Source organism: Tyto alba, unplaced genomic scaffold (genome assembly GCF_018691265.1).
Source record: "Tyto alba isolate M040663 unplaced genomic scaffold, T.alba_DEE_v4.0 Super-Scaffold_2, whole genome shotgun sequence".
NCBI classification, from domain to species: Eukaryota; Metazoa; Chordata; class Aves; order Strigiformes; family Tytonidae; genus Tyto; species Tyto alba.
This window is the reverse complement of record NW_024881282.1, coordinates 23,900,921-23,926,029: the sequence shown is the minus strand read 5'-3', so window position 1 is coordinate 23,926,029 and position 25,109 is coordinate 23,900,921. Positions and strand designations below refer to the sequence as shown.

Sequence of the window (25,109 nt, the reverse complement as noted above, 5' to 3'; positions counted from 1 at the left end):
CTTCCAGTTCCACAACGGGAACTCGCCTCACAGAGAGCAAGTCACTATCACACGTGATTCTGCTCTAGGCCAAGTAAGAAAAACATTATTCCTATACTGGGATCCCAGTTCACCAAAGCTATAGCTCAACCACTGCACTGAACAACACTGTACTGCACCATCAGACAGATGGTGCCAGCAGAGTAACTTCCAAATTCACTGCTGAGCTTAACATTTTTCTCCCTTTAGAGACCAGCTGCAAATCTGGGCAAACAGTCAAGTTTTTCTTATTTCTATTCAAGGATAAACAATTTACAGCAAAGGAGAAAAAGCAAAAGGAATGTTTGGTATCTACTTTTATCATCTACGGTGACACTTGAACTAGCGGGTATGCTGTATATTCATCATTTGCCACAACAGGATTTTCTAAACAATCACTGAAAATGCTAGGCACCCAGCTTTTTGTCAGATAGGGCAACGGCTGACATACAGATAACTGGTAATAAAGGGGATGGATTTTAACTAGCTCGAGAAAAGTATTATCCAGGATGCAAGGACTCTAGATGCATATGAAGGTGGTGGGAGTATTTTGAGCATTTCAGTACCACCCAGGAAACAGCAGGATATTTAACCATCCAAAATACTCTGAAGAAGTCTACCTCCTCATTTAAAATTGGAAGTGCATTATCAGGAATACTTACCATGTCAAGTAGGGACAGGAAACTTCATTGACATACACATACGTCTTGGTGTTTGGCCAACCTGACAGCTTATCCCGAAGTTAAAAGTTGCACCCTCAGCTAGTCACACAATGGTCCCAATGGATTTTTCAGCTATGTGGCTCCTGAAAGAAGCAAGCATTATTTGAGGGGACCAATTCCTTCCTACATATATTCAGGAGGGTTTAAGATCCAACGCAGAGCTGTATGTTACTCAACTCTGAAACAAAGCTTTAGCAGAGATAGATTGCTACAGCACAGTACTTGGGATTACGGGCAAAATACTGACGTTTTGCCTCTTCTACACTGGGACACTCAGGACTCTGAATCCCTCCCTGCCCTTTGTAACAGCCAGGGCAGGATACGACAGATGTACCATCGACAACCAAAATCAAGACCTATGTACCTGCCATGCCTCCATACGGAGCGGGTGAGGCTAAGGCCTGCCTGTAGCAGGGTATGGGGTCCCGAACAAACAGCTAGAGCTAAACTGTGAGGAGGCAACAAGCATTTATATCATAGTGGGCTGTGGCACTGGACACAGAGAGAAAAGTCCTCCTAAGGAGAGCAAGATCTGTGGCACTGATACACTCAACCTGGGCTGTTAATTTTTGCTAGCCCTAAGAGCACCCCAACAGCACACAGGGGACATACCTGGGACAATGTGATAGCTGACTCTACAGGGAGGTTTCCCAGTGTGTTAGTGGCGTAAGGATACGGTCACAGACAGCTGCTTACTCCATTCTCCCCCACATAGAGGCTCAGCAAGGTGCAAGCTCCCCGACCGGCAGAGCACCGCTGCCCCCGGTTCCCTCACTCGGCCCCCGCAGCGCGCTGCCCCCGCGGTGGGCAGCCCCGCCGTTCCGCCCAGGCCGCCATAGCCGGAGCCTCCCGCCGCCGCCGGCTCGTCCCGCCCTGCGGCCGCCGAGGCGGGCACCACAGCGGCGCGCCGCCATTTGCAGCGCCTCAGCAAAGCCTCAGCGCCCACACGGCCGACCCCTACAAACCCTTTTATTTAATTTTCCTCGGTTTTTTTGTTTGTTGGTTTTTTTTTTGTTTGTTTTTTTGTTTTTTTTTTTTTTTTGTCAGAAAGCAGCAGCAGACCTCTCCCCGCTCCCCGCGCAGCGGAACCGTTTAACGGTCACCACCAGCCCGGCGCGAGACCCCGCCCACCCCCACCCAGCTCCCGCTTGCCCCCGCCCCTTCCCGCCTCGCCCCGCCCCCGCCCCGCCCCCGCCCCTCGCGGGGCTGGCGGCGTCCGCGGTCGCCGTGAGAACCGTCTGCGTCACCCGGCCCCGGCGCCGCTGATTGGCTGGAAATTGTTCGAGAACGCCGCCGAAGGCGGAAGCGGAAGCCGCACGTGGAGCCGGTGAGTGGTTGCCGCAGTTTCTGGAAACTTCGCCTCATTGTCATATTGAAAGCGGCGGGGCTGCCTTCCCCCCCCCCTTTCCCCCTCCTCTCCCGCCTGCGCACGGAGCCGCCGCGCTCTTGCACCGGGGCCGGCGGCCGCAGCGCCGGGAGGTTGCACCGGGGCCGGGCGGGGGCCTTCCCCCCGGCGGCGGGGCGGCCATGGCCGTGGTGGGCTTTGACCTGGGCTTCCAGAGCTGCTACATCGCCGTGGCGCGGGCCGGCGGCATCGAGACCGTCGCCAACGAGTTCAGCGACCGGTGCACGCCGTGAGTGAGGAGCGCGGGAGGCGGCGGGGTCCCCCACGGGCGGGGGATGCAGGAGCCGGGCGGCGGCTGGCGGAGGACCCACGCTGGAGGCTTCCGTGGGGTGGGGGGTATGCCCGGTGTGTGGGGCACTCGCCGCCTTTTCACGGGTCCCCCCGGGGGGTGCGGGGCCCCGCTGCGTGTCCCTCTGTGTCGCGTGTGTGTCCGTCCGTCCGTGTTTCCTCTCCCCCCCCCCCCGCCAAACCCGAGACGGGGTCGGAGCGTGTCCTGCGGGCACCGGCCGGGCGGCGGAGGCCAGCCCACGGCGGGGAGGTTTCTCGGCTCGTGGCGCGGCAGGCGGGGAAAGCCGGCGGCTGCGAGGTGGATCCTCGTGGGGGCAGCCGGGTTTAAATGGGACACGGGGACGCCCCACGCACACGCTCTCAGCGGTCGGGTGGTCTCCTGCATCTGGCCCGGGGTCGCACTTCTTTGACCTGAAATCAGGTTAGGGAGCCTCCGGCTCCAAGCAGGAGTTGTAAAGTTACGAGAAGCTAAACGCAGTTGGGGAGGATGGCAGCCTGGTTGCGAGCTCTTAATTGTAATCATCGTGTTCGGATAAAGCACCGTGAAAAGTCCTGGATTCAAGCCAAGACTTTTAAGATGGGTGAGAATCTTATTGCAGTGTTTTACCGCAAGCTGGAAGAATGGCACTTCAACAGAAAGACTCTGGTGTTTTAGCTGCAGTTGTAGAAAACGGATCCGTGACAATCCTCCGTCGCGTTTATTGTCAGTCCTGAGTTAATTAGCCTGTTCTTTTCAGATCGGTGGTTTCGTTTGGATCCAAAAACAGAGCTATTGGTGTCTCAGCTAAAAACCAGGTAGGTTGTTTCCTGACACTTGTGCAGAACAATAAATCAGCCAGTGCGAACTGTTCAGGTACCAGTGGGTGTAAAGAGTTGGCTTGCTGTAGTTAAAACCGAGAAACTTCATTTTCCTTGTCAAGTCTTTTATTTTAGAAATGCAGTGCTATGCTGCCATGCTTCCTTCAGAGAAATGCAGGATGTTTTTGCTAGAACGTTATTGCTCTCTCTTTCATTAATGGTAATATTTTCCAACTGAATGGGTTCTGACAACTTTAGGTCATTGGGTTTCTTTTCCTAATGGTTGTATGTAGGATTTTCCTTGTGCTTGAAGGAAATAATTTTAAATGCTGTGTATAGTTTCTTAAAATTAGATGTAAAGGGGAGAGTCTTGGCTCAGTTTCTTAAAGCTATTTAGGTATCCTACTACCTTTTGTTTCAATAAAAGGGAAAATTCTTTGTTTTTAAAGGTGTAAGTCCTTAGTTGTTTTTTTTTTTTTTATTTTCTTTCGTTGAGGTGCTCTGAAAGATTTAATGTTTAATGAAATAAAGTAGTATTTTCAGTTTAGAAGAGCTGAATTCTGACAAATCTCAGAGTTACTAAATGTAATGGTTAAATAAATCCTTAAGTATTGTGTTGTAGGTTGTTACATAACTGCTGCTGGTGGAGACCAAGCGTGCAGCCTTGGCTGGCCTGTGCGGATCTCATGTAGTAAAAGGACTGCAGTGGGTTTCCATGGAGAGAGCACTGAAGACTTTTTTTTTCCCCCACTGTAGTAGTTCCCCTCTTAATTTTGAACAGCTGAGGCAATACAAATAGGTTACATGTTCACAAGCACACATACACTTTCAGTTACAGGTTAATGTTTGGAGTAATAAAGTAAATACATATGTTTGTGTTTTTTCCTTAAAGTTAATTTTAGTATTGCTTTCGTTTATTTGACTGCTTCTACTGTTTCAAGTTGGAAACTACTATGATTATCAGTGTGCAAAGATGAGTTGTTACTCAAAACTGCAAGTGATCTGAATCTTGTGTACCCTTGAAAGTGTTTCAGTATTGTTAGATTATTCCAGTAAATGCTGTTGAAAATGTGAAGTAAGCTGAAAGTGAAGTAGATTCTGTCTCTTGATTTGCACTTAAAAGCATGTATTTGTAATGATGAACATCTGACTTCAGTTGCCTTCAGACTAAACTTTACAAGATGTTAATAAATTGAGTCTTTAATGCTTGGTTGTCCTAGCAGTTGAAACTAAGTATTTTTGCTAGAAGAAAATAATGTGATGCCTAAATGCTCTGAAATCTTTTATAATTTTATTTCTCTTGCTGTAAGTGGTCCAGTTTTGCTGACCACCTGAGATGCAAATCATGTTTCTTTTGTAAATGTAGAAGTTGCCTGACGTGGACAGCTGGCAGTTATATTTTCAGTGTCCTAGGGTGTAGTAGCTACTTAAATCAAGGAGTAAAATGATCCCTTTCATTTGAATGAGTTTCTTAGTTTAAAAGAAACAAAACCAAAGAACAACAACAACAACAAAAAAAACTCAAACCAAAAATAACAACCAAAAAAACCCCACCAAAAAACCCCACAAAACAAAAGGGGAAGAAAAAAAGATTTTGTCTGGTGACTTCAACAATGTGATTATGTGTGAGAGAGCTCATAATACTCAGAGGTGTGCTGTATTACTCTAACACTTGAGGAGCTGTTGGAGCAAATTTTCAGAGAATTCCTGTTTCCTTTAGCTAAGTCTGGTAGCATTGGAGATGAGAGCAGTATGCTAGTTAACAGACCATAATTCTCAGCTTTCTTAATTGTGACTAAGCAGGAAGATATTAAAACATGCTACAGACCTAATGGCATACAATTGCTCTAAAAATATCTTAAGATTGTTCTCTTAGAAAAGGCTCTGAGGTTAATTCTAAATTAGGCTATAAAAGCTACCAGAGTGTGTGTGCTGCTCTGCCCACTGTATGGTAATAATTTTTGCTTCTATGTTCTTCAGCAATATGGCTGTGAATTACGTAGCATTCAAGTACTCTGAAGTTCTGGCTAGTCAAATAAATGAGACCATGTCAGGAAATGATCTTGGACACAGCAACCTGAATACTCTATTGCATTAAAGTACTGGAATACTTCCTGGCATGATTTTTGGCCTGTACTAATTCATGCTCTTACTAAGAATTGCTGAGCACTATTTGGCGATTAGAATAAACCAAGGATGATTCCTGCTAGGGAATTTGGGTGTGACATTTTCCACACACAGCTTTCTAAAAGTTAGTTTAATATGGCCTGCTTCTTTGTCAGGGCCTGCTTTTTTTGTTGAACTGTCATAGTTGCATAGTTTTCTAATATAGGATGTAGCTCAAGTTCTTCAATTCCATGATGGAAAATTTTGCATGCAATAAGAAACTGATGCTTTCCTTGGAGAGTAGTGAATGCTAGAAATCTTTCTCTGTATGCTCATCATTTGAGTTATCATCCTGCAATCTGTTGGTGCCTGCCTGAATCTATTCTGGGGAGAACAATGCCCTTTTATCGTTTCTCTCCAATAGAATAGGATTCATTCTACTCTGAGATACTTGCAGTATCTCTTTTAGGCCTGTCTAGTTGTCTATTTTTTTCTGCTCTGCATTGCATTCCTGATAAAGAATGCTTCTCTAGGTCAGTTGGTTCCAGGGGGAGCTTGCACTGTAGTTTAGCATATACTTTAAGCTGGCATTGTTGCCAAAAAAGTTATAATTTCTTGCTGTTGTCGATGAACTGTGTCCTTTGGTGTGGTGCAAGAATTTGAGTGAGCAGGGAATAGCTGGGGGAAAACAAGTAAGTACTGAAATGTATGGGGAGATTTATCAGCCTGAAACTTAGTAACTGTGAAAACAGTTGTTTGCACTTAATGTAATGGTATTTAAAGTGAACAGCTGGAGGTGAGGTGGCTGGGATTGGAGTGCCAGTTTACAAGCATTGCAGCTATTTGTGAAGCTGGCTCCTATTTTTAATAGTTTGACTTCTGTCTAAATTAGCTGACTAAAGTGGTATGCACTATAGATCCTGTTATTGCTCACCTGATTGCTTCAAGGTTTTGGAGATACTTGTATAATCCTCGTAATACTTAACATATAATGGTCTGTAAGTATTTGTGTTCATCCCTGACTCACATAAACTTCTTTGGTAATGAGCTGATACAAAGTACCAGATAGTAATTACAGGTGTTACAGAAACAGATGTGACCAGTGAGCAGTTGTCTTGAAACTTAGCTGATGCTTGGGGACATACAGAGCAGTACTGAACATTGCAGATCGATTAAGTGTGGATTTCTAAATACCCTGTCTTTCTTCACAGCAAATTACTCATGCCCATAACACAGTGTCGAACTTCAAGAGATTCCATGGCCGTGCATTTAATGATTCTTTTGTTCAGAAGGAAAAAGAAAAGTTGAGCTATGATTTGGTTCCTATGAAGAATGGTGGAGTTGGAGTAAAGGTAAATTTGAAGTGTATTTGGGGGGGGGGTTAAAGCTAAATTTAAAAGCTTACATTTCAGCATCTAGTCATGAAAATATAGGTTTTATTTAGTTACCCTAAAGGTTTTCTTTAACCTTTCAGTTAAAATGGAGCTCTTCTCTGAATAGACAGCTTAATCTTTAAATAGTGGATGTTAACTATCAAATTAAGGTTCATTTGCAAGTAATTACTGGAGTGTAAGCTTCCCTTTTGGCACATTGCACATCAAGCTCAAACATCCCGGCAGAAAAACTGTTAAGATAATTACGAGGTCATATGGTTTTACTTCAAAGTATTAACCTTTCTGTCACTTGTGTGGAATGCATTGCAACAGTCTAATTATGAGGTTAGAAATTCCTTATAAAGTAGTAAGAACTCTTCTTTGGAATAATTGCTGTAGATGGGTGACATACTTGTCTTTAGTGGACTGCCTGGTGTAAATTACTATTGACAGATGACTCTTGCTTTCATTTCAAGCAGTTTGCTGATACAATGTCAGCTTTTCCTAGAATAGGTGCAGTTAATAATATTGTATTCGCTTACAGAAGTATATAAAAATACTGATACTGAAGCCTTGCTGATGTAACAGGTGATGCTGCTTCACTAATGAAAACCCTATCATAGGGCTGTGCATTTAATTTGTTGCTTTTCTTCATATCTTGAACTGGTGCCTTGAAATTTAGGTATAGATCAGGCCTAGGTAATGAATAGAGAACAGAAGAGATTATTCATTAGAAAGGATTCTGACTGGAAGGGTAATTAAGCATTACAAAAGAGGAGTTGCTTTTTCTGATGGTGTTTGTGACTTGTGAGGTTAACAGATAAATTCAGACAGAAATTAATGTTTTCCTTTAGTTACGGTGTGTGTAGGAGTCTTCCGGTATGAGAGTGTAGTATTGGGAGAACAGTGCTACTTTGTATTTCTCCTTTGTTCTCTGGCTGTTTGGAGAAAAAAATAAAGAAAATAGTGTTTTTTTTCTATTCAACTGTGGTTAAGTTTTAAGACTTTATTCAGTAAATAACATTCAGTAAAGGTGGGATGTTTAGAGAACAATTTTTCTATTAAAATTGAAATGTTTAATTTTTCCCCAAATTGGACTGATGTGAATAAAAGGAGAGTGCTGTTTTCAAGAATCCCTTGTAACATGTTCCTTCGCTTCATCATTGTCATTTATTCCATTACACAGGAAAATGGTGATTCAATAATAATTTCCTGGTAAAGGAACAACAAATAAACTTTTTGCTGAGATTCATCTTAAGCTTCTAGTTGTCTTATGTATATAGGTGAACTGTTGTTGCACAGTTCTTTCAGCAACTCTTCACATATTTGAGCAGAAGCAAAAAAGTGTTAGGGGAAAATAGCAAGTAATTCTGGACTTTTTTTGTAGTTGGCAGCAGTTTGAAAATTGTTAGCTATTTATACTTTTCTGGTATAATGCAGTGTGACCATGTCTAGCTTTGGTCACATTTTAGATGTGTGTCACTTCTTAAATCACTTCCTAGCCAAATCTTTCATCTATAGATTTGAAATGGTTATTGATGTTTTAAGTCAGTGAACATGGAATTACTGCTTCTGTAGACACTCAACTGGGAAATTGAATTGTAAAGTGAAGTTCTATAATGAAATTAAGCATGTTCTGATTGATAGAGTATTAGTCATCAGTGTATCAAAACCCATTAAATGTAAGTAATTTTTCCTCTAGTTGAAATAATGGAATTTTCACATACTTCTTCTATCCAGGTCATGTACATGGATGAGGAGCATATCTTCAGTGTGGAACAAATATCGGCTATGTTATTGACTAAATTAAAGGAGACTGCGGAGAGTAACCTGAAAAAGCCAGTAACAGACTGTGTTATTTCTGTAAGTAGTTGTAGTGCACAGGAACATTATGTCTTTTAACTTCAGCTATTGAGGGCATTTTGTTTCTATTCATGTAGTGTGAAAAAGAACACTGCACAAGCACTTACAAAGGGATTAATCCTAACTAGCTTTACAGCTTTTGACTTAAAGAAATCCCAGGACCACTTCATGACCTACTTCATGAACTCATTCTTTTGGGGATATCTGAACTTTTGGACCCAGAACACTTCTGGGATCCAGGTATATACCCTTCTGCTGTAGCTTGTTTCTGTGACCAAGTGCACTAATTACTCATGAAAGACACCTTTGCTTATCAAAGTTTGCCTTCTGGCAGCTGAAAATGTTAGTTTCTGTCTTGTCTATATTCATCCTCTCTAAGTTAGGGTTTTTTTTGTTTTTGTTTTTTTTTTTTTCCTATTTATGACGGCACAGAAAATGACCTCTGATAAAGAACAGTCATTCAACTTCAAAACCTGAGTATAAAATAACATCTGCCTCTGTTCTCAATGACTGTTTGAACGAGTCTGTCTCAGATTGCATCTAGGAATATTTAGTTCTGTTATTAGAGTTTGCTTTCCAGTTGATACCTGGAAAGTTAGTGTCTTCTGTTGTAGTTTCTGTCCCTGTGGACATCAGAGGTCACTGTCCAACACCAATGTTAGAGATCTGTAGCAAATTTTTACCCAAACAGATTCTCTTTATTTGTTAGCTCTTATTTCTTTGCATCTCTCATCTATAATATTGTTGTACCTCCTCCCTCCTCCCCGCCCCCTTTATTGGACAGGAGTACATCTACTAATTCTGATTAAAGTTTTTCCATGTCTCTGTCTCCATAACACCCAGTTTCATATTTTGCAGCAGTAATGAAGGTTCCTAGCATTTGTATACAAATAACTCATTCATTTCTTGCTAGTGTGTGCTCATGTAAGCTAGCTGATGCTCATTTAATTCCATCTTGGTTTGATTGAAAAGAATGTTTGAAGTCTCAATTCAGTACAGTAGTTGCATGTTAAAAGACTTGCAGTGAGCAAGTGTCTTCCTCAAAGAGGAGGAATAGATGCAATTTTAAAATTAATAATTTCAAATAGCGTGTCTCATTTTCTGGAAATAAATTCCCATTCTCACCTGCTTTCTTCAGGTTCCATCATTTTTCACAGATGCTGAAAGGAGGTCCCTTCTGGATGCAGCTCAGATTGTGGGATTAAATTGTCTTAGATTGATGAATGACATGACAGCAGGTAAGTAGGGTAAAATACCAGTTCCTGCATGTGAAATGTGTGCTAGAGGGTGCATTTAGTTACTTCAAGAAACAAGGTAGACTTGAAAAATCAGACATCAGACAAACATTATAAAAACTTGTCGTTCTCCTGATCTACAGTCTTTCATTTTAATGTCTTCTGTGTGAAGGGGTAGAAGAGATGAAGCTTTAGTGATAGTTATCTCCCTGAGTACTTATTTAAGAGTCACCATGTGTGCCTGGACTACTTCTCAGTTTAGTTTACAGTCCAGATTTCATGGAAGAAATGTTATGATGCATAGATAGTACAATAGTACGTATATAGTATATAGTACACATAGATAGTGTAGACACTCTTAAAGGAAGCTCCATAACTAAATATCAACACCTAGTAATTTCCAAGGCTACACATGTGCATGGGCACTCACTGTCTTACCCTGTCTTCCTGCATTTTTCTGTTTGTGTTGGTGAGAGAGCATTTGTTCCATGTTTTTAAATGGCATAATAACTAGCACTTGTTTCCTGGAGGAAGGATTGGGAAGTAGGGATCTGTACGAGAAGACAATAACTTTCCTGTTCCTGCTCCCCACACTAGGTAGATAAGTAGGGAAGAGTTTACTTTAGGAGAATGTTCCATGTGAGCATGTTTGGTCCACACTGGCTGGTTTCGTACCTTTTGAGGTTTTTATTTTATTTTTTTAAGGAGTAAAGCAGTGTTAAATACACATTGGAGTGGTATCTTAAAATGTTTTTCCACAATTAGTTTCAGATGAGTATCTATATGATAATGTATAGCAATTCTAGTAAACGTAGTAGTTTCATCAGTATTATGATCTTTACATTGAACGCTATAATTACACCTAATTGAAGAGCAAATCTGACAGTATTATTGCAAAAGCTATAGGTGCGTGTTTCTGCCATCTAGCTTTAGCTTAATTCTTTGTTTATATATCAGAGTGCCACAGAGAATGTGTGGTGGTGTGAATTTTTGAGCTGGGTAAGTGTGGACCCCACAGTAGGTACACTTTGTCCCATGTGTCTGGATTTTTCTGGGTTACAGGGCTTGTACATCTTCAGGGTGACTGTGGAGAGAGGAGGAGGTTTGAATATCCAACCCTTTATTTTTAAGCCTTTTGAAAATGGAATTTAAAGGTTATGAAGAAGCTTTGTATCCATAAAGGAAAAAAATAAGCTAACACTTATTTTTTAACATTTTTAATAAAAAAAAGTTTTCCAACCTTGGCAGTCAGAGTACCTTTCCAACCCCTTTCTGTATTGAAGCAAAAGTAATCCCTCACACATCATTCAGACATGACTTATGACCTCTCATGATGGGGTGACAGAAGCCAACTAAAGGCCTTGTCAGAAAAGACACTGTCACTTCCTTTTTGTTTGGCAGAACATGCCAGGGGCCAGTCTTTGGCCATGCAAGAACCTTGAAAGCTTTTCAGGAATTGGCAGGGATCTTTGGAATCTTTGCCATTGGGATGAACAGTCCCCAGAAAAGCAGATAGCTCTTTCATCCCCTTAGCAGCACCAGCAGCCTTTCTTTACTCTGTAGCACATAGCATTTCTAATTTTATTTTCCTTATCTTGCAAGGCTAATGAGTACTGTCTGAGAGTTTTTTAAATGTAAGAGTTTTTATTATATCTTTGGGGAAGGGGTCCTGAGGTGTAGTAGAGCAGAAAAGTAGTTTGGGGTGCTTTTTGTTTGTGGTTTTTTTTTTTTTTTTTAACAAAAAGCAAATTCTGCTGTGATTTATCAAGTTTTGTTCATAAATTTTTAGCTTGGAAACAAGGACAATGTGTGCAGTCTGCTCACATACAAATGTTATGTGAATGAACAGATCAATTTACAGTTTCTGCCAAATCTAGATCTCAAGGATATAACAGATACATTTTGTGAAATAGAGTTTTTTGTTTTAATTAACCACCTCTTACTGACTGCTTGTGAGAGAGACTAATGAGTGCTGGTATTGGGTTTTTATAGACCCCAAAGAATCCACACAGATGAGAATGAGTACACTAACTGCAGAGGAACTTTATTAGACACCAGAATCCATAAATCTCATGTCTCTGATCAGTGGGGAACTTGGCTGTCCTTGTTCCAGATGGTCTGGAACTACCGGTTTTGATGTGGGAGACCGAGTCGATGCCCCTTTCTCCTAAAGTGACAAAGTGTCAGTGTGACTATAAAACATTGCTCTTCAGAGCACGTGTTCACTGCCTTCCTCACCACCTTCTCTCGTGCTCTGATCCTGTTGCTTGATAATCTGTCTAGTATCCTGGCTGTTATCTTTATTTTGGAATTTTTTTTTTGTCATACACAAATGTATGCTCTTGCACATTCTATCTTGTGCTAAAATCTCGGCCTTTCCTACGTAATCATGTAGCCAAGACTCCCTGGGGTTTTATTTATCTTCAATTACTGCATCAGCTTCTTGCCTAGCTTTGACACTGCTATCCATCCAGAATGAATGCTGCTGCAAAACTGTGTTGTGTCCTTTGACTTCGTCATCCTGTGTTTACATGTTCCACTGTCTTCTCTTTTACACTTTTGATGCACTTCACAAACTGTCCCTGCCTGATACTCTGTATAGACTGAGGTTCTGCCCTCTTGCAGCCTCTGCTGACAATTTACACTGTTCTCAGACAAAACATTCATGCCTGGGAGATAGTCCTTGTAAATACAAAGCTGGGTTTGGGTTTTGTTCCAGAGGTGCTCTCTGATTTTGATTACTATGCAAAGCAAAAAAAAAAAAAAAAGAGCTGTTAATAAACAGATCAAAGTAGAAAATTCTTGAACAGTGTTGTTGCTTCTTATATTTGAGTGCTGCTTAAATGCTTAGAGAGCATATACGTGACTGAGGAAGTTTGTTTTGCTTCTTAGATCTTTACAGCATCTATTAATGGAATAAAGCTTGTATGTAGGTAAGACCTTCCATAGGTATAATACCTACATTGGTCTTGCTGCTCTCGATCCTACAGTTTAATATTAACAGGGATGTGATGGCATGCAGTTGGAGACCCACTAGAGATTACATTGATTATATTTGACACTTGATTTTGCAGTGGCTCTGAATTATGGAATTTATAAACAAGACCTTCCAGCTCCTGAAGAGAAGCCACGGATAGTTGTGTTTGTTGATATGGGACATTCTGCATTTCAAGTATCAGCCTGTGCATTCAACAAGAGCAAACTAAAGGTAGTAAGATTAAATGAAAATAAAAGGGTTTATCAGAAGTTAGAATCAAATATCCTGTAAACTTGCCCTGTTTTTAAAATTCTGAAATAATTTAATACATGGGAAGTGTCAGTGAGTCAAAAAGTGAAGATTTCTATCAGTGTCCTTCATTTCATTAGGATGGTTTCAAATAGAGGCTGTAAATTGCTTGCAATACACCAATAGAAGATACACAACACAACTGCTGTAATTTAGTTTGCTTTATCTGAGTGAATGTGTGCATGGATTAAAACTGTGAATGCTTAAGATTGTCACCTAGTTACTTAGTCTTACTTCCACTGTAGAAGTGAAGAGTAATTTTTGTCTGATGTGGTTGATTGAAGTACTTAAGCCTTGTGCATTGGGAGGTAGGCTGACTTGTTCCCAACCATTTTCTAAGCAAAGCCTTGCTGATATTGGAAGACTGCTATTCCATTTGATTTTTACTCAGTGTAAGACTAAATGATTGTGTTCTTTCAAACCAGGTACTTGGCACAGCATTTGACCCTTTTTTAGGTGGAAGAAACTTTGATGGAAAGCTAGTAGATTACTTCTGTGCAGAAATAAAATCAAAGTACAAACTGGATCCAAAAGCAAAAGTTCGAGCTCTTCTTCGTCTGTATCAGGAATGTGAGAAGCTGAAGAAACTAATGAGTTCAAATAGTACAGACATTCCTCTAAATATTGAGTGTTTCATGAATGATACCGATGTATCTGGAAAAATGAACAGGTGAGTTCTCTACAAGACAGGTAGTTGCTCTGGTGGCCATATATCTTAAACAAGTGTTTCTTTTTCCATGTTTGAAAGAAACTTATTGTGTTAAAATTAAGCGCAAGCGCTGAGTAGCTGTGGCATTTTTGTAATGCTGGCATATCTAAGGCTGTGAAATGTGATGTTCAGACACCTGAGCAATGTTTCAGTGTAATAATGTATCCATCAGAAGCTTGGATCCTTTGTAGAGTGACACATTCTTCAAACCATGAATTGATGCATGCAAACCAGACCCAGGGGGGTTGGCTGCATATTTAGGCCTCCTGCATATTTTAGGTAACCAAAATCCCATACTGCTCTCAAGATAGCAACAATTGAAGCTTTGTTCCTTTTTCTGTTCTTACTGTACTGTGGATGTTGGCAGAGAAATGGAGGACAAACTTTGCTTATGGGGGATGACTTGACATGGCCTGAGAATACATGAAGTCTGTGCAAGAGACAGCTCTTGCACACACTCACAACTTAATTTGTAGTCGCTGTTAGTCCTCTAACCACTGCAACAGAGCGGCGTGGGGTGTTTTTCTTTCACCCGGTATTTAGGGAACAGTTTTTCATCGTAAAGGAAGTATCAGTGTTTTCTGTATTCTTATCTGTAACCTCTGTGAGAGGCAAATATATAGCACCTGCCCAAGCAATAGCTTTTATCTTGCTTAACTGGATTGATAGCAGCACAGGAAAAATCTGTCAGCAGCTGTTGATGTACTACCTTGTCTATGGTTGTCACTTCAGCCTACTCAAAGGGGTTTGGCTTTTAAGTCTGTTTGCAGTGTAGTTAACAAACCTGGTCAGCATCAGTTTGGAAACAAGAATACCAGGAAATCTTAGTGGTGGGGCAGGCATTCTGTGGTTAATTCAGTTTCTTTCCTTAGGTCACAGTTTGAAGAATTGTGTGCTGACCTGCTGCAAAGGATAGAGATGCCTCTGCTTTCATTAATGGAACAAACACAACTGAAAGTGGAAGATGTAACTGCTGTAGAGATTGTGGGAGGAGCGACCCGCATTCCCGCTGTCAAAGAGAGGATTGCTAAATTCTTTGGCAAGGATGTCAGTACAACACTGAATGCAGACGAAGCCATAGCTAGAGGCTGTGCTCTGCAGGTATAGTACTGGCAACACTTGATGAACTTAAAAGTTATGCTTCTTGATAACACTTCTGTGAAGAATTAGCCAAGCAGTTATGAGAAATGACAGAAGTGATCCATTTCAAAGTACACAAGGGAATATACATGTTCACTGGGTCTTTTTGTGGGACTGTGCTGTTTAAAAAGTCCAGGGCACTCCTCTGGTGCAGTACTTTACTGACAGTGCTGATGCTGGATGTATTCTGTAAGCAGTCTACTCTTCAAAATAACAGGATCTTGAGATCTTTAGTGAGGAAAAAAATGAGTTGCTGTCAACCTGAGGGAAGAGATATTTTTAATCAATACACTGTATGAGAAGCATCTGTTGAGAGCCCAAAACACTGCAAGCTTCCATTTTTTGGTACCCAGCTTTCTATCAATGTAAAATGGACTTTTGTTCTATCTTGCTCCTCTTTTTACAGTTTCCAACTAAACTGTATTTTACAGGCAAACCACTCATTCTGCCTTCTTCCTTTTCTCCTTTAAATATTCTCTTATGTCACCCTCTTTTCTTTGACTTGTTTATTTACTCCAACTCACTAATGGCTTTCCATCACTAGCAGCCAGTTGTCTCTAGGGAAAGAAGCAGGACCAGCAAAATAAACACTACTTCTTTTAGGACTAATACAGCACTTCCATTCTTTACAACCCTGGTATTTGTTTAGAGTGCTAATTTTTCACAAGCTACAGTAAGAATAAGGCCAAAAGTCTCGCTAACCTACAGTGTATTTGAACGCTTCTGTATGAGATTTCTTATCATACTCCATTGAAATCAAGCAATTTGCCTAGCTCTGTTCTAGTAAAGTCAACATAGTTCTCTTTTTCTTCTTTAAAGATGTTTAGCTGTCTTGGCAGGTGGAGTAGAGCAGTTAACCAACTTTAATGCATGTCTTTTTTTTGTGTAGTGTGCAATTCTTTCTCCTGCTTTTAAAGTGAGAGAATTCTCTGTGACAGATGCTACACCATTTCCTATATCTCTGCTGTGGAACACAGAAGCAGAGGACACTGAAGGGTAAGTAGCTCAAACTACAGTTCTGTGAAGCTTTTGGCCTTCATAATTCACGGTTAATGTTCTTGGTTGCATTTAAATTAGGATTCTGGCATTCTGATGCAGAAAGCCTATAGGCCACGTACCAGGGATGGTTGACAGTCTTTGTCATTCAGCCTTTTCTTCTTTTGTTTCTCTTCTGCTGAGAGCAGCCTGTGGATTCACATTCTAGGTGAAGCTCTTAATATATTTAGGTTATTAGATGAGATCCTTCCATAGTTCGGAGACAAAACTTAGCTGGAAATTAGAATCAGACTGGCATAATAGCGGACAGACCCTAAAGGAAAAACATAAAATAAAGCTGGTTGTCTTTCTGTCATATCAAGGAATGAATAATAATCTGGTGTCAGGGTTTTCAAGTGAGCCACAGAAAGTAAATGAGTAAGGAATTAACAGGGCTATAATTAGCCCTTTGAGACTAACTGAGGAAGGGTGCAAATTATAATTTAAATTATGCTATTCCAAGCTCAGAATAATGTCTTTGCAGGAAACAAATTTTGGAGGTCTGCTGATAGTCTGTCACAGAATTGCCGCCTACAACTAAACTTATTTGCTTCTGAGACTCAAAATCAATGGAATAGGGCAATTTCCCATTAGAGTAGACAACAGTAACTTTTTTTCTCTCCTTATGGTGCAGTTGTGAAGTATCTTTTTGGGGATTGTTTAGAAGGGTAAATGTGTCAAAACATGGGGATGTTTCTCTGAAGAGTTTTTTGACCCTAGATCAAAGCCTTTCAGCTGAAACACTGATAAAAGTGATATTTTTCTCTTAATTACAGGGTTCATGAGGTCTTCAGCAGAAATCATGCAGCACCTTTCTCTAAGGTTCTTACTTTCTATAGGAAAGGTCCATTTGAGTTAGAAGCTTTTTATTCTGATCCTAATGGAGTCCCATATCCTGAGTCAAAAATTGGTAAGTAATTGTACTGGAAATGGTGTTGACTCATACTGGTCTTAAATCGGTTCTGTGACTGTGTTGTGTTACAGTATGGTTATATGATGTATATATTTAGGTCTTCGTCTCCGAAGGATTCAATTTTAAGTTCTACCATTCCATAGGTAACTGAATTTGGATTTTTTTATTTTTCTAGCTTCTAAACTTCAGTTCAATGAAGAATTAAGGGGAAACTATAGACAAATGCCCAGGACTAGAATGTGGCTATCACTGCAAAAGATGACTTTTAAACTTACTGCATTTTCTTTTCTGTTTATCACTAAAGCAAGCTAGGAATACTTGAAAATATCTCCTGCATATAAAAACCTTAAACATGTCTTGAGTAGCTAGTTGTTTTTTCCTATGCTTTTCTGTGTTTGACATAAAGCTGAATAAGTTTTAATCAAGGCAGCCTGAAATAGTGGCAGCTACAAGACTACAGTATTGATTTGAATTGTCTAGGTAATATTTATAAGAAGCTCTTTCATCCTTTTTGACAAATTACAGCATTGACAGTGTTGACACTTACAAAGAATTTACAATGTGGTTACTGAGAAAAAGATTGTGATGGTAAAGACAGGCCAATTAAATAATTGCTCTTGAGTTCTAAGCATGCAATTGTATGTTGTATGTTTGTGTGTAAAATTAAAATAAAGCCATTAGTAGTTGTCAAGGAATTGCTTGGTTTTGTTAAAAAGCTTAATAATAAGAAAAGTCAACTTTTCTTCTACTGCTCTGAAATAAAAAATTACTAATCTTAAGTATTTGACAATACAGCTGTCCTGTTGGTTAACAATGCATTTGAAATAAAGTATCACCAGAACTGTAGTGTTAAAGATAAGCTTTGTAAATGTTCTTAAAATGGGTGGGAGAATATATAGGGCAAAACCATCTCCCTCTGATTTACCAATATTTTAACTAATGCTTAATGCACTACAAAGTTACCAAAAACTATTATCCTAACATGAAACATCAGTTATTTTCTCTACTTTTGAAGCAAATTATGTCGTCATTTCACTGAGAGTCACAAAGTTCAAGTACCAAAAGTCTTAGAAACCAGCATATTATTTTGTAGTTACAGAAACAGCAGACTTCTTTCACGTTAACTCTTACCACAAAGACTGATAGTGGGATTTATGAGTGTTCAATTTATATGGCTTTAACAAACAAGATGATGTTTAACTGCTGTTCCACAAACTAGTAAGAACAGAACTGAAAATCAGATTGGTTTCAGCTCACTCACGATTAACTCTTTGCTCAGAACAGAATTGTTACAGTTCTGATGTGACCTGTCCTCCCTTTTGGTAGTCTCAACTCCAGTATTGGATTTACAAGAGAAGGGGGATTACATTCTTTAGCCTGTAAAGTAAGCAGGTAAAAGCTTCTATGCTTGTAGTTTAGATCTATTGATGAAGGAAGGGATGGTGTGAGTGAGCATGTGTATATCCTGCCTGTGATGAAATCAGTGAGCGCAATTGTACTTTGCAGCTGTACAAGCATCATAGTTTCCAGGTCACTGTTTGGTGATACGCATAAAACCATGCAGTAGGCAGGAAAAGTATATCTGCTGTTAATGTCAAGGAGATCCGATTCTTCATTTACTGTTAAACTAGTTGTCTGTCTGGTTCTTAGTTTCACAGTTGTTGTTTCAAGTATTACACGAGTTACAAAACTATTACATTCTACCCTAGAGTTAAAAGGTAATGGCAGACTTACATGGATGTTAAAAGCTGAAAAGGACACTTATGGAAATACTGTTTCTGTGTTGGGCAGTAAGTTGTATGAAAAAGAGATACCACTTAACATTGGCATTAGACTACATCTTTGTGTAGTTTTCTTTCATCCCACTATAGCACCACAGATAGCACAAGCAAGGAGGAGTGAGTGTGTTACTTTTTGTATTTACTCTGTGTTACTAGTGGCAGGAGAACCTACCCTATGGGATGAAAATAAGTGTTCTCCCTTTTGATTTGTAAGGTAAAGTCTGAAATGCAGCATACTTCGGTGGGGGGGGAGGGGTGTTGTAGTATTCATTTCATTTTGGGGACCATGAGATTAGCACAGAGGCTTCATCAAATATTTAGAAAATATGTCCTCTACGAAAAAAGGAGGTGTTTTCCTGGCTCTCTGGTATTACCTACTTAATTCCCCTGTGTGAGTATTGATTCTTTTGTTTTTAGGTAGGTATGTTATCCAGAATGTGGCAGCCCAGAAAGATGGAGAGAAGTCTAAAGTCAAAGTGAAAGTCCGTGTCAATACTCATGGCATTTTCAGTGTGTCCACTGCATCTGTGGTAGAACCAGTTAAAAGTGAAGAGAGTGAAGATGTTGGTGTTGAGACTGAAGTGGAATCTCAGGACCAGAGGCCTACTGAAAACTCCAGTGCTGTAAGTTGACCTTTCTTGTGTGTGAATGTCCTTACTGATGACAGTGTGTTCTGCTGCTGTGTAGTCTGGAAGAAAAATACCTTCTAAGGAAGCAAAATGAGGTTAATTTTGAGATGTGCATAGCTGTCAGGAAATATAATGTCTTTATAAGAACAGGAGAAAATTTGTGTTATCTTGAAAGTGTGTGGATTTCAAAATCAATTATTGGGCAGAGTGTCAAATAGCAGCAGGTGGATTGCTTGAGGGTGGGGTTCCTAACAGCTGCTGTAATTATCAGACCGTTCCAAATGGGAAAACTTGATTTGGATTATTAGTCATCCATGCCCTCTGTGTTAAGAGGATTTGTGTTTAATCCTTTGTATTAGTAAGTTTTTAGAAACTTTTTGTGAAAGGAAAAGCTGGACTGTTTTCTACAGCATCGAGAGGGAAGGGAACACTGGGGAATGATGCAGCATTGTTACGGTGTTACTTGATGTTTTAATAGTAATCTGAGGGGAGGAAAAACTTAAAAGCTAAGACTCAATAAATTAAAGACCACTCTTTGTAAGAGAGAGAGGTAGTATGCGCACACATGCACACAAGTGTTTCTGTGTGTGCACTGAGTGCTTTGTAGGGCACTTCGTGCAGTATGTTCATGTGAAGTGCCCCATAACTTTTATTACATACAAATACACATGCCTTCTACCTCCTTTGTGCCTGGGCTTTCATTTCAGAAAAATATCCAGCAAGAGAACAGTGAGGCTGGAACACAGTCCCAGGTACAAACTGATGCTCAGCAAATGTCACAGTCTGCCCCTTCATCAGAACCTCCCTCTGAAGAAAACAAAATCCCAGATATCAAGAAAGTGAGTGATGCTTTAACTGTTGAAAATGTTATACTCTGTAGTGGTGGCTTTTAAAACTGTAACGTATTGAAGGAAAAAGGAACTTGGTGCTCAGGACCTTTTTAATTTTTATACCTTTTTTACTGTGAAAAAATTAATGTGTGTATCATGATGATTTTCATACAGAGTTTACAAAAGAATTCCTGCAAGAAGCCTCTCTTTACCACTTTCCTGTCTTTATACAGTGTTGTACAGTTCATTTGTTTGGGTTGCAGATATTTCAGCTTAACAGCTGTTAGAGGCCAAGCTTATTAGGCCTGCTGTGCGAAGTTAGGATCAGGAATTCATAAACCTGAGAGAAAGTAATCTATGTGAAAAACATACACTGGCATGATATTACTAATAGTCTGCTCTTTCTTCTGTATATGATGAAAAATGTTTTGGGTTAAAATCTTACTACTGTCAGCATCACTACTGAAATGCTAAGCTACAGATGGGAACTTCTGGAAAACCTGAAAATACACCATATATCTGAGAAATGTCCTCAAATAGCTTAGTACTTACTGTCCATGAAATAAACTGTAAGGAGGCTAGGATAGGAGATGGAATTCCTGAAAGGAAAGTGCCTCACAAGTATACTTTGAAGATTCTGAAAGAACACGTAAAACCTTTGCAGATTTGTCCTGTGAATGTTCCTTTCGTCATAGTGCTACTTCATCAGAAGTGAGTCAGGAAAATGACCTTGTTTTTTCCTTCTCTCCAACTCAGACGAATGAGAAGAAAGGTGATCAGCCCCCAGAAGCTAAAAAACCCAAGATAAAAGTGAAGAATGTTGAACTACCTATTGAAGCTAACTTGGTTTGGCAGTTAGGAAAAGATCTCCTCAATATGTATATTGAAACAGAGGTGAGTTAGTGTGCTTTAGACTGCTTTCTCGATTGCAGTTATTAACCATTCATTTGCTTTTTAAGACAACATCTGATATTTTACTGTAACCCTGGGCCGTGGCCTCAAATAATGTACAACGAGTGAATATATAGTCCAGTTTTAACACATAACTGACCGATGTTAATCAAAGATTGAAGTGTTGTTTATAGCAATAGTATCAGAGTACTCATCCATGGAGTGATACCACAGATTGGTTCAAGATGTTGTAATCTAGAGAAGTGCAACTCATTTCTTCAGATGAGTCCACTGCATAGCTATGAGAATTCCAACAGTTACATAAACTGAGGCCTCTGGCAGATTACCATGTTTTACAGCAGCTGTGCTTTGTAGAATGCTGTTTGAACACAGTAGGCATCTCTTAAAAATGTTTTCTGTGTTTATACAGGGAAAGATGATTATGCAAGATAAACTGGAGAAAGAAAGAAATGATGCAAAGAATGCAGTGGAAGAATATGTATATGAGTTCAGGGACAAGTTGTCTGGACCCTATGAAAAGTTTGTTTGTGAAAAGGTAGGTTATGGTTTCAGCTTTTCTGAAAATATTGATACCAAAAAGCTATTTTGTATTCCTTGGTCAAGCTTTCTCATAGCCACTGTGGAGACAGCTGAAAACAGTAACTCATTTGAATGATGGCTGGGACTGACCTAGTATTAGGTTCAGGCTTAGAAAATAGTAGGTATCCCTGAAAGTAAATGTTGTCACAAATGGAGTAAAGTTTTGTTTCCAAATAAAGTTGGTGACTAAAAGGGGAATCTGTGTTGCTGTATCATAACCAAAAACATGAACTAAAGCTATACACCAGCGTTGGCCTAATCAAGGACCAAAGGCTATAAATGCTACCTATGTTGTAGATATGTGTTTCTCAGTTCAGAAGCTGGTGTGGTTTAAGTGACTTAATTAGGGAAAAGCTGCAGTAGGAATGTAATTTTTATGTAGGAGGCTAACAATGTGTATGTTTACCAGTGGCCTGTTACTGCCAGACAAACACAGTCAATTGGTGCATATTTTGATGATTGATATGTTGAATTATACTGCCACGTAGGACCTGCAGGGATTCTCTGCGCTCCTGACAGAGACAGAAGGCTGGCTGTATGAAGAGGGCGAGGATGAAGCTAAGCAGGTGTATGTAGACAAATTAGAGGATTTAAAGGTAGGTCTGTTAGTGTCCCCAAAAGGCAAAATTTCCGCGATACCACACAAAACAATGTTAATGAATGTTAATGAATCACATAACGCATAGGAATTGCTTTTTCTAGAAATTAGGTACTCCAATTGAAATGCGCTATCAAGAAGCAGAAGAACGGCCAAAGCTGTTAGAGGAATTGGAACACAGGCTCCAGCATTATGCTACAATAGCTGGGGAATTCAGGAATAAAGTAAGTGGCCTCAAAGTACCTTTTTTTTTTCCACATAGTGTTTCACTGAGGCTCACCAGCTGGCAGAGGCTTCAAATTCATTCTCAGATGAGCTGCAATCTGTGGTTATATAGGTCACAAATTTAACACCGCAAATGTTTCCCAGTACTCAAAAAGTCTCGCACAGTGTGTCATATCTTCAGTTGCGTGATACTTCTGGATGTTTTCAGGCCACAAAGGACATCCCTATAAAAAGTGAGGGTTAGACTGTGGTCTGGTTTTTGACCTTTTAAATGCTGATCTGACTTTTTTTAGAAGTGTGCCGCTCTTCCAGTTCTTTTGGGACCAAGAATTGTGCCATGTTGAGAAGCATTAGTGTAAAAGCTACTCAGGATAAACTTAAAACATCCAGTTTTATTATATATAGGTGTTTGGTGGTGTTTTGCCATTCATATTTGAAGATTTCTTTCTTGATAAGCATTCCTGCCTTTTGAAAATTTACTCCCTGTGCTTCAACTTAATAAGCTTTAATAAGGCAGCTCACAACATTCAAGCTAATTCAGTTTGAGACTTGCATCAGAAACTATGTCCTCACAACTACAGAGTACAAAATTGTCATTAAGTCATTCAGTAGTAATACAGTCTTGAATCATTGAAAATAATAGTACATTTAAGACTTGAATCTGTATTTAGAATTCTTAACTGAAATCATAGGTTTTGTTGTTGGTTAGGTCTTATTCCTGATATCAGCTGTTTGTGTAACCGGCATTGTAGGGAATGTCCTGAAGTTGAACAACTGATCCTTTCTCTTGCTGTGTGCAGTGAAATTGCATTGTCTAAACTATCTTGGGCCCATGTAGGACTCACCAGAAGAGAGGGGATTTTTTTTTTTTATCAGCCCTCTTAATGTTTTGTTTTATTGTGTAACCTGTTTGTGAAGCCTTTATTTCCTTTGTGAATTAGGTTTCTTGTTTGATTATTGGGGAAAGGAAGCTTTGTTTTGGCATCTGTATTTCTTCTTGTCCCTTGCTGTAACAAGATCTGGCTTGTTGCCAACTTCTATTTATTTTGGAGATCAATAAAGGTTAAAAGTTACAAATAATTGGGGTAGTCTTGTTGGCATAACTTGATGACAGTAAACTTGACATTATTAACTAATGCGAAATGTTTGTGTTTGGGCAGGATGAGAAATACATCCATATCGATGAAATGGAAATGATGAAAGTAGAGAAGTGTGTTAGTGAAGTGGTAGAATGGATGAATAATGCTGTGAGTGCACAGGCTAAGAAGAGCTTAGATCAGGATCCAGCTGTGCATTCCAGTGAAATTAAGGCAAAACTACAGGTAAGTACTGTAAGAGACTAATTTTAGAGGCTGGTGCTAAAGCTAGACGAGTATCTGTCTCCCTCCCTTCCCCAATTTCATCTTACTGCTCCAGTGTTCTTAAAAGGTAGTTAGAAAGTATGGACAGGAGGTGCAGTAAAAAGCAGAGGAGCTGTACAATACTGTATACAATTCTGTGGAGCTTATTGACATTTTACGTCTTTCATCCACCTTAAAAACTCAGGTTGTTTATCCATGTGAAATCCAAAATAGTACATTGAAGAACTTTGCCCACCAAACTTCAGAAAGTAGATATGTTAATTTATTTCGGGGTATAAAAATACCTGTCAGTTTGGACTCAGGAAAACAAATACAGAAGCAAGTTTCAAACAGTGTTTTGGGAACAGGACTCTTCACACTAGTGAAGCTGGTGTGTCCTTGAGATAGATATATAGATATGTTATGACCATATCTTTTCCCTTTCTTTTAAGGAGTTAAACGGTGTCTGTGAGCCTGTTGTGACACAACCAAAACCAAAAGTTGACTCTCCGAAGGAAGAAAACCCATTAAATGATCAGGGTGATTATAAAACTGAAGATACGGGAGAAGATGACAAAAATTCAGAAATGCCCCAACAAAATGGCGAATGTCATCCTTGTGATCAAAACACCATTAACATGGACTTGGACTAAACCCCTGCACTTGCAGCAAGTTATTTCATCCCATGACAGAAGATATTTTTGCTGTTGTATGTGATGGGGGTGGGAATGCATTGTTTTGGGAACTATTTATATTTTTTTCTTAAGACTTGTCTGGGATATGTTGTGTTATGGGAGGAAGAATAGTAATAGAGTTGGTCATGACTATCCTAAAAGGAAAATTGCCTTGGTAACTTCCAGATTCCTGTGGAATTGTGAGTTCATACTAAGCTTCTGTGCAGTATTTAACCATTTGCATCACTAAAGATGAAAAGAAGCCTTTGCTCTGAAATATACTGCTCCTTCAAAAGGTTGTAATCGAAACCTTCGTAGGCATTTGTAGATGCCAAGGTAGTTTTCTTTTGTCTGGACATCTAATTGGGTATGTCAATAAAAAGTCAGTGTCTGTCCCATTTGTAAGGACTTTCCAGAAGAAATCCTTCTGTTCTAAGGTTTTTGATTATTGCAGTCCAAAGCACTTACCAGATAATAAGATGGTGAAATGTGTTAGTAGCATGCAGAAACGCTTACGTTTCATCTCTTGCTAAACAATACATTTTTCATGTGGGGTACATAAAATGAAGGAAATGCTAATTCTGTTAGTGTTGTTGTGAAGCTTTATTTAATGAGCTTTAAAATAAAGTTCATTTTACTGGTATCTCCTG

At 39.8% G+C, this 25,109-nt stretch overlaps 1 protein-coding gene across 1 annotated transcript; it reads left to right on the top strand.

Moving 5' to 3' along the window:
- Nucleotides 1-2,060: 2,060 nt before the first annotated feature.
- HSPH1 (heat shock protein family H (Hsp110) member 1) lies at nt 2,061-25,102 on the top strand. The gene is made up of 18 exons (XM_032982827.2): nt 2,061-2,374; nt 3,171-3,228; nt 6,549-6,689; nt 8,451-8,573; nt 9,712-9,811; nt 12,883-13,016; nt 13,520-13,764; nt 14,676-14,904; nt 15,833-15,939; nt 16,755-16,888; nt 19,090-19,295; nt 20,009-20,140; nt 20,888-21,025; nt 21,453-21,578; nt 22,111-22,218; nt 22,325-22,444; nt 23,606-23,767; nt 24,238-25,102. The coding sequence occupies exons 1-18, from the start codon at nt 2,268-2,270 to the stop codon at nt 24,436-24,438; spliced, it is 2,571 nt and encodes an 856-aa protein (XP_032838718.2). The 5' UTR covers nt 2,061-2,267; the 3' UTR covers nt 24,439-25,102.
- Nucleotides 25,103-25,109: the final 7 nt, after the last annotated feature.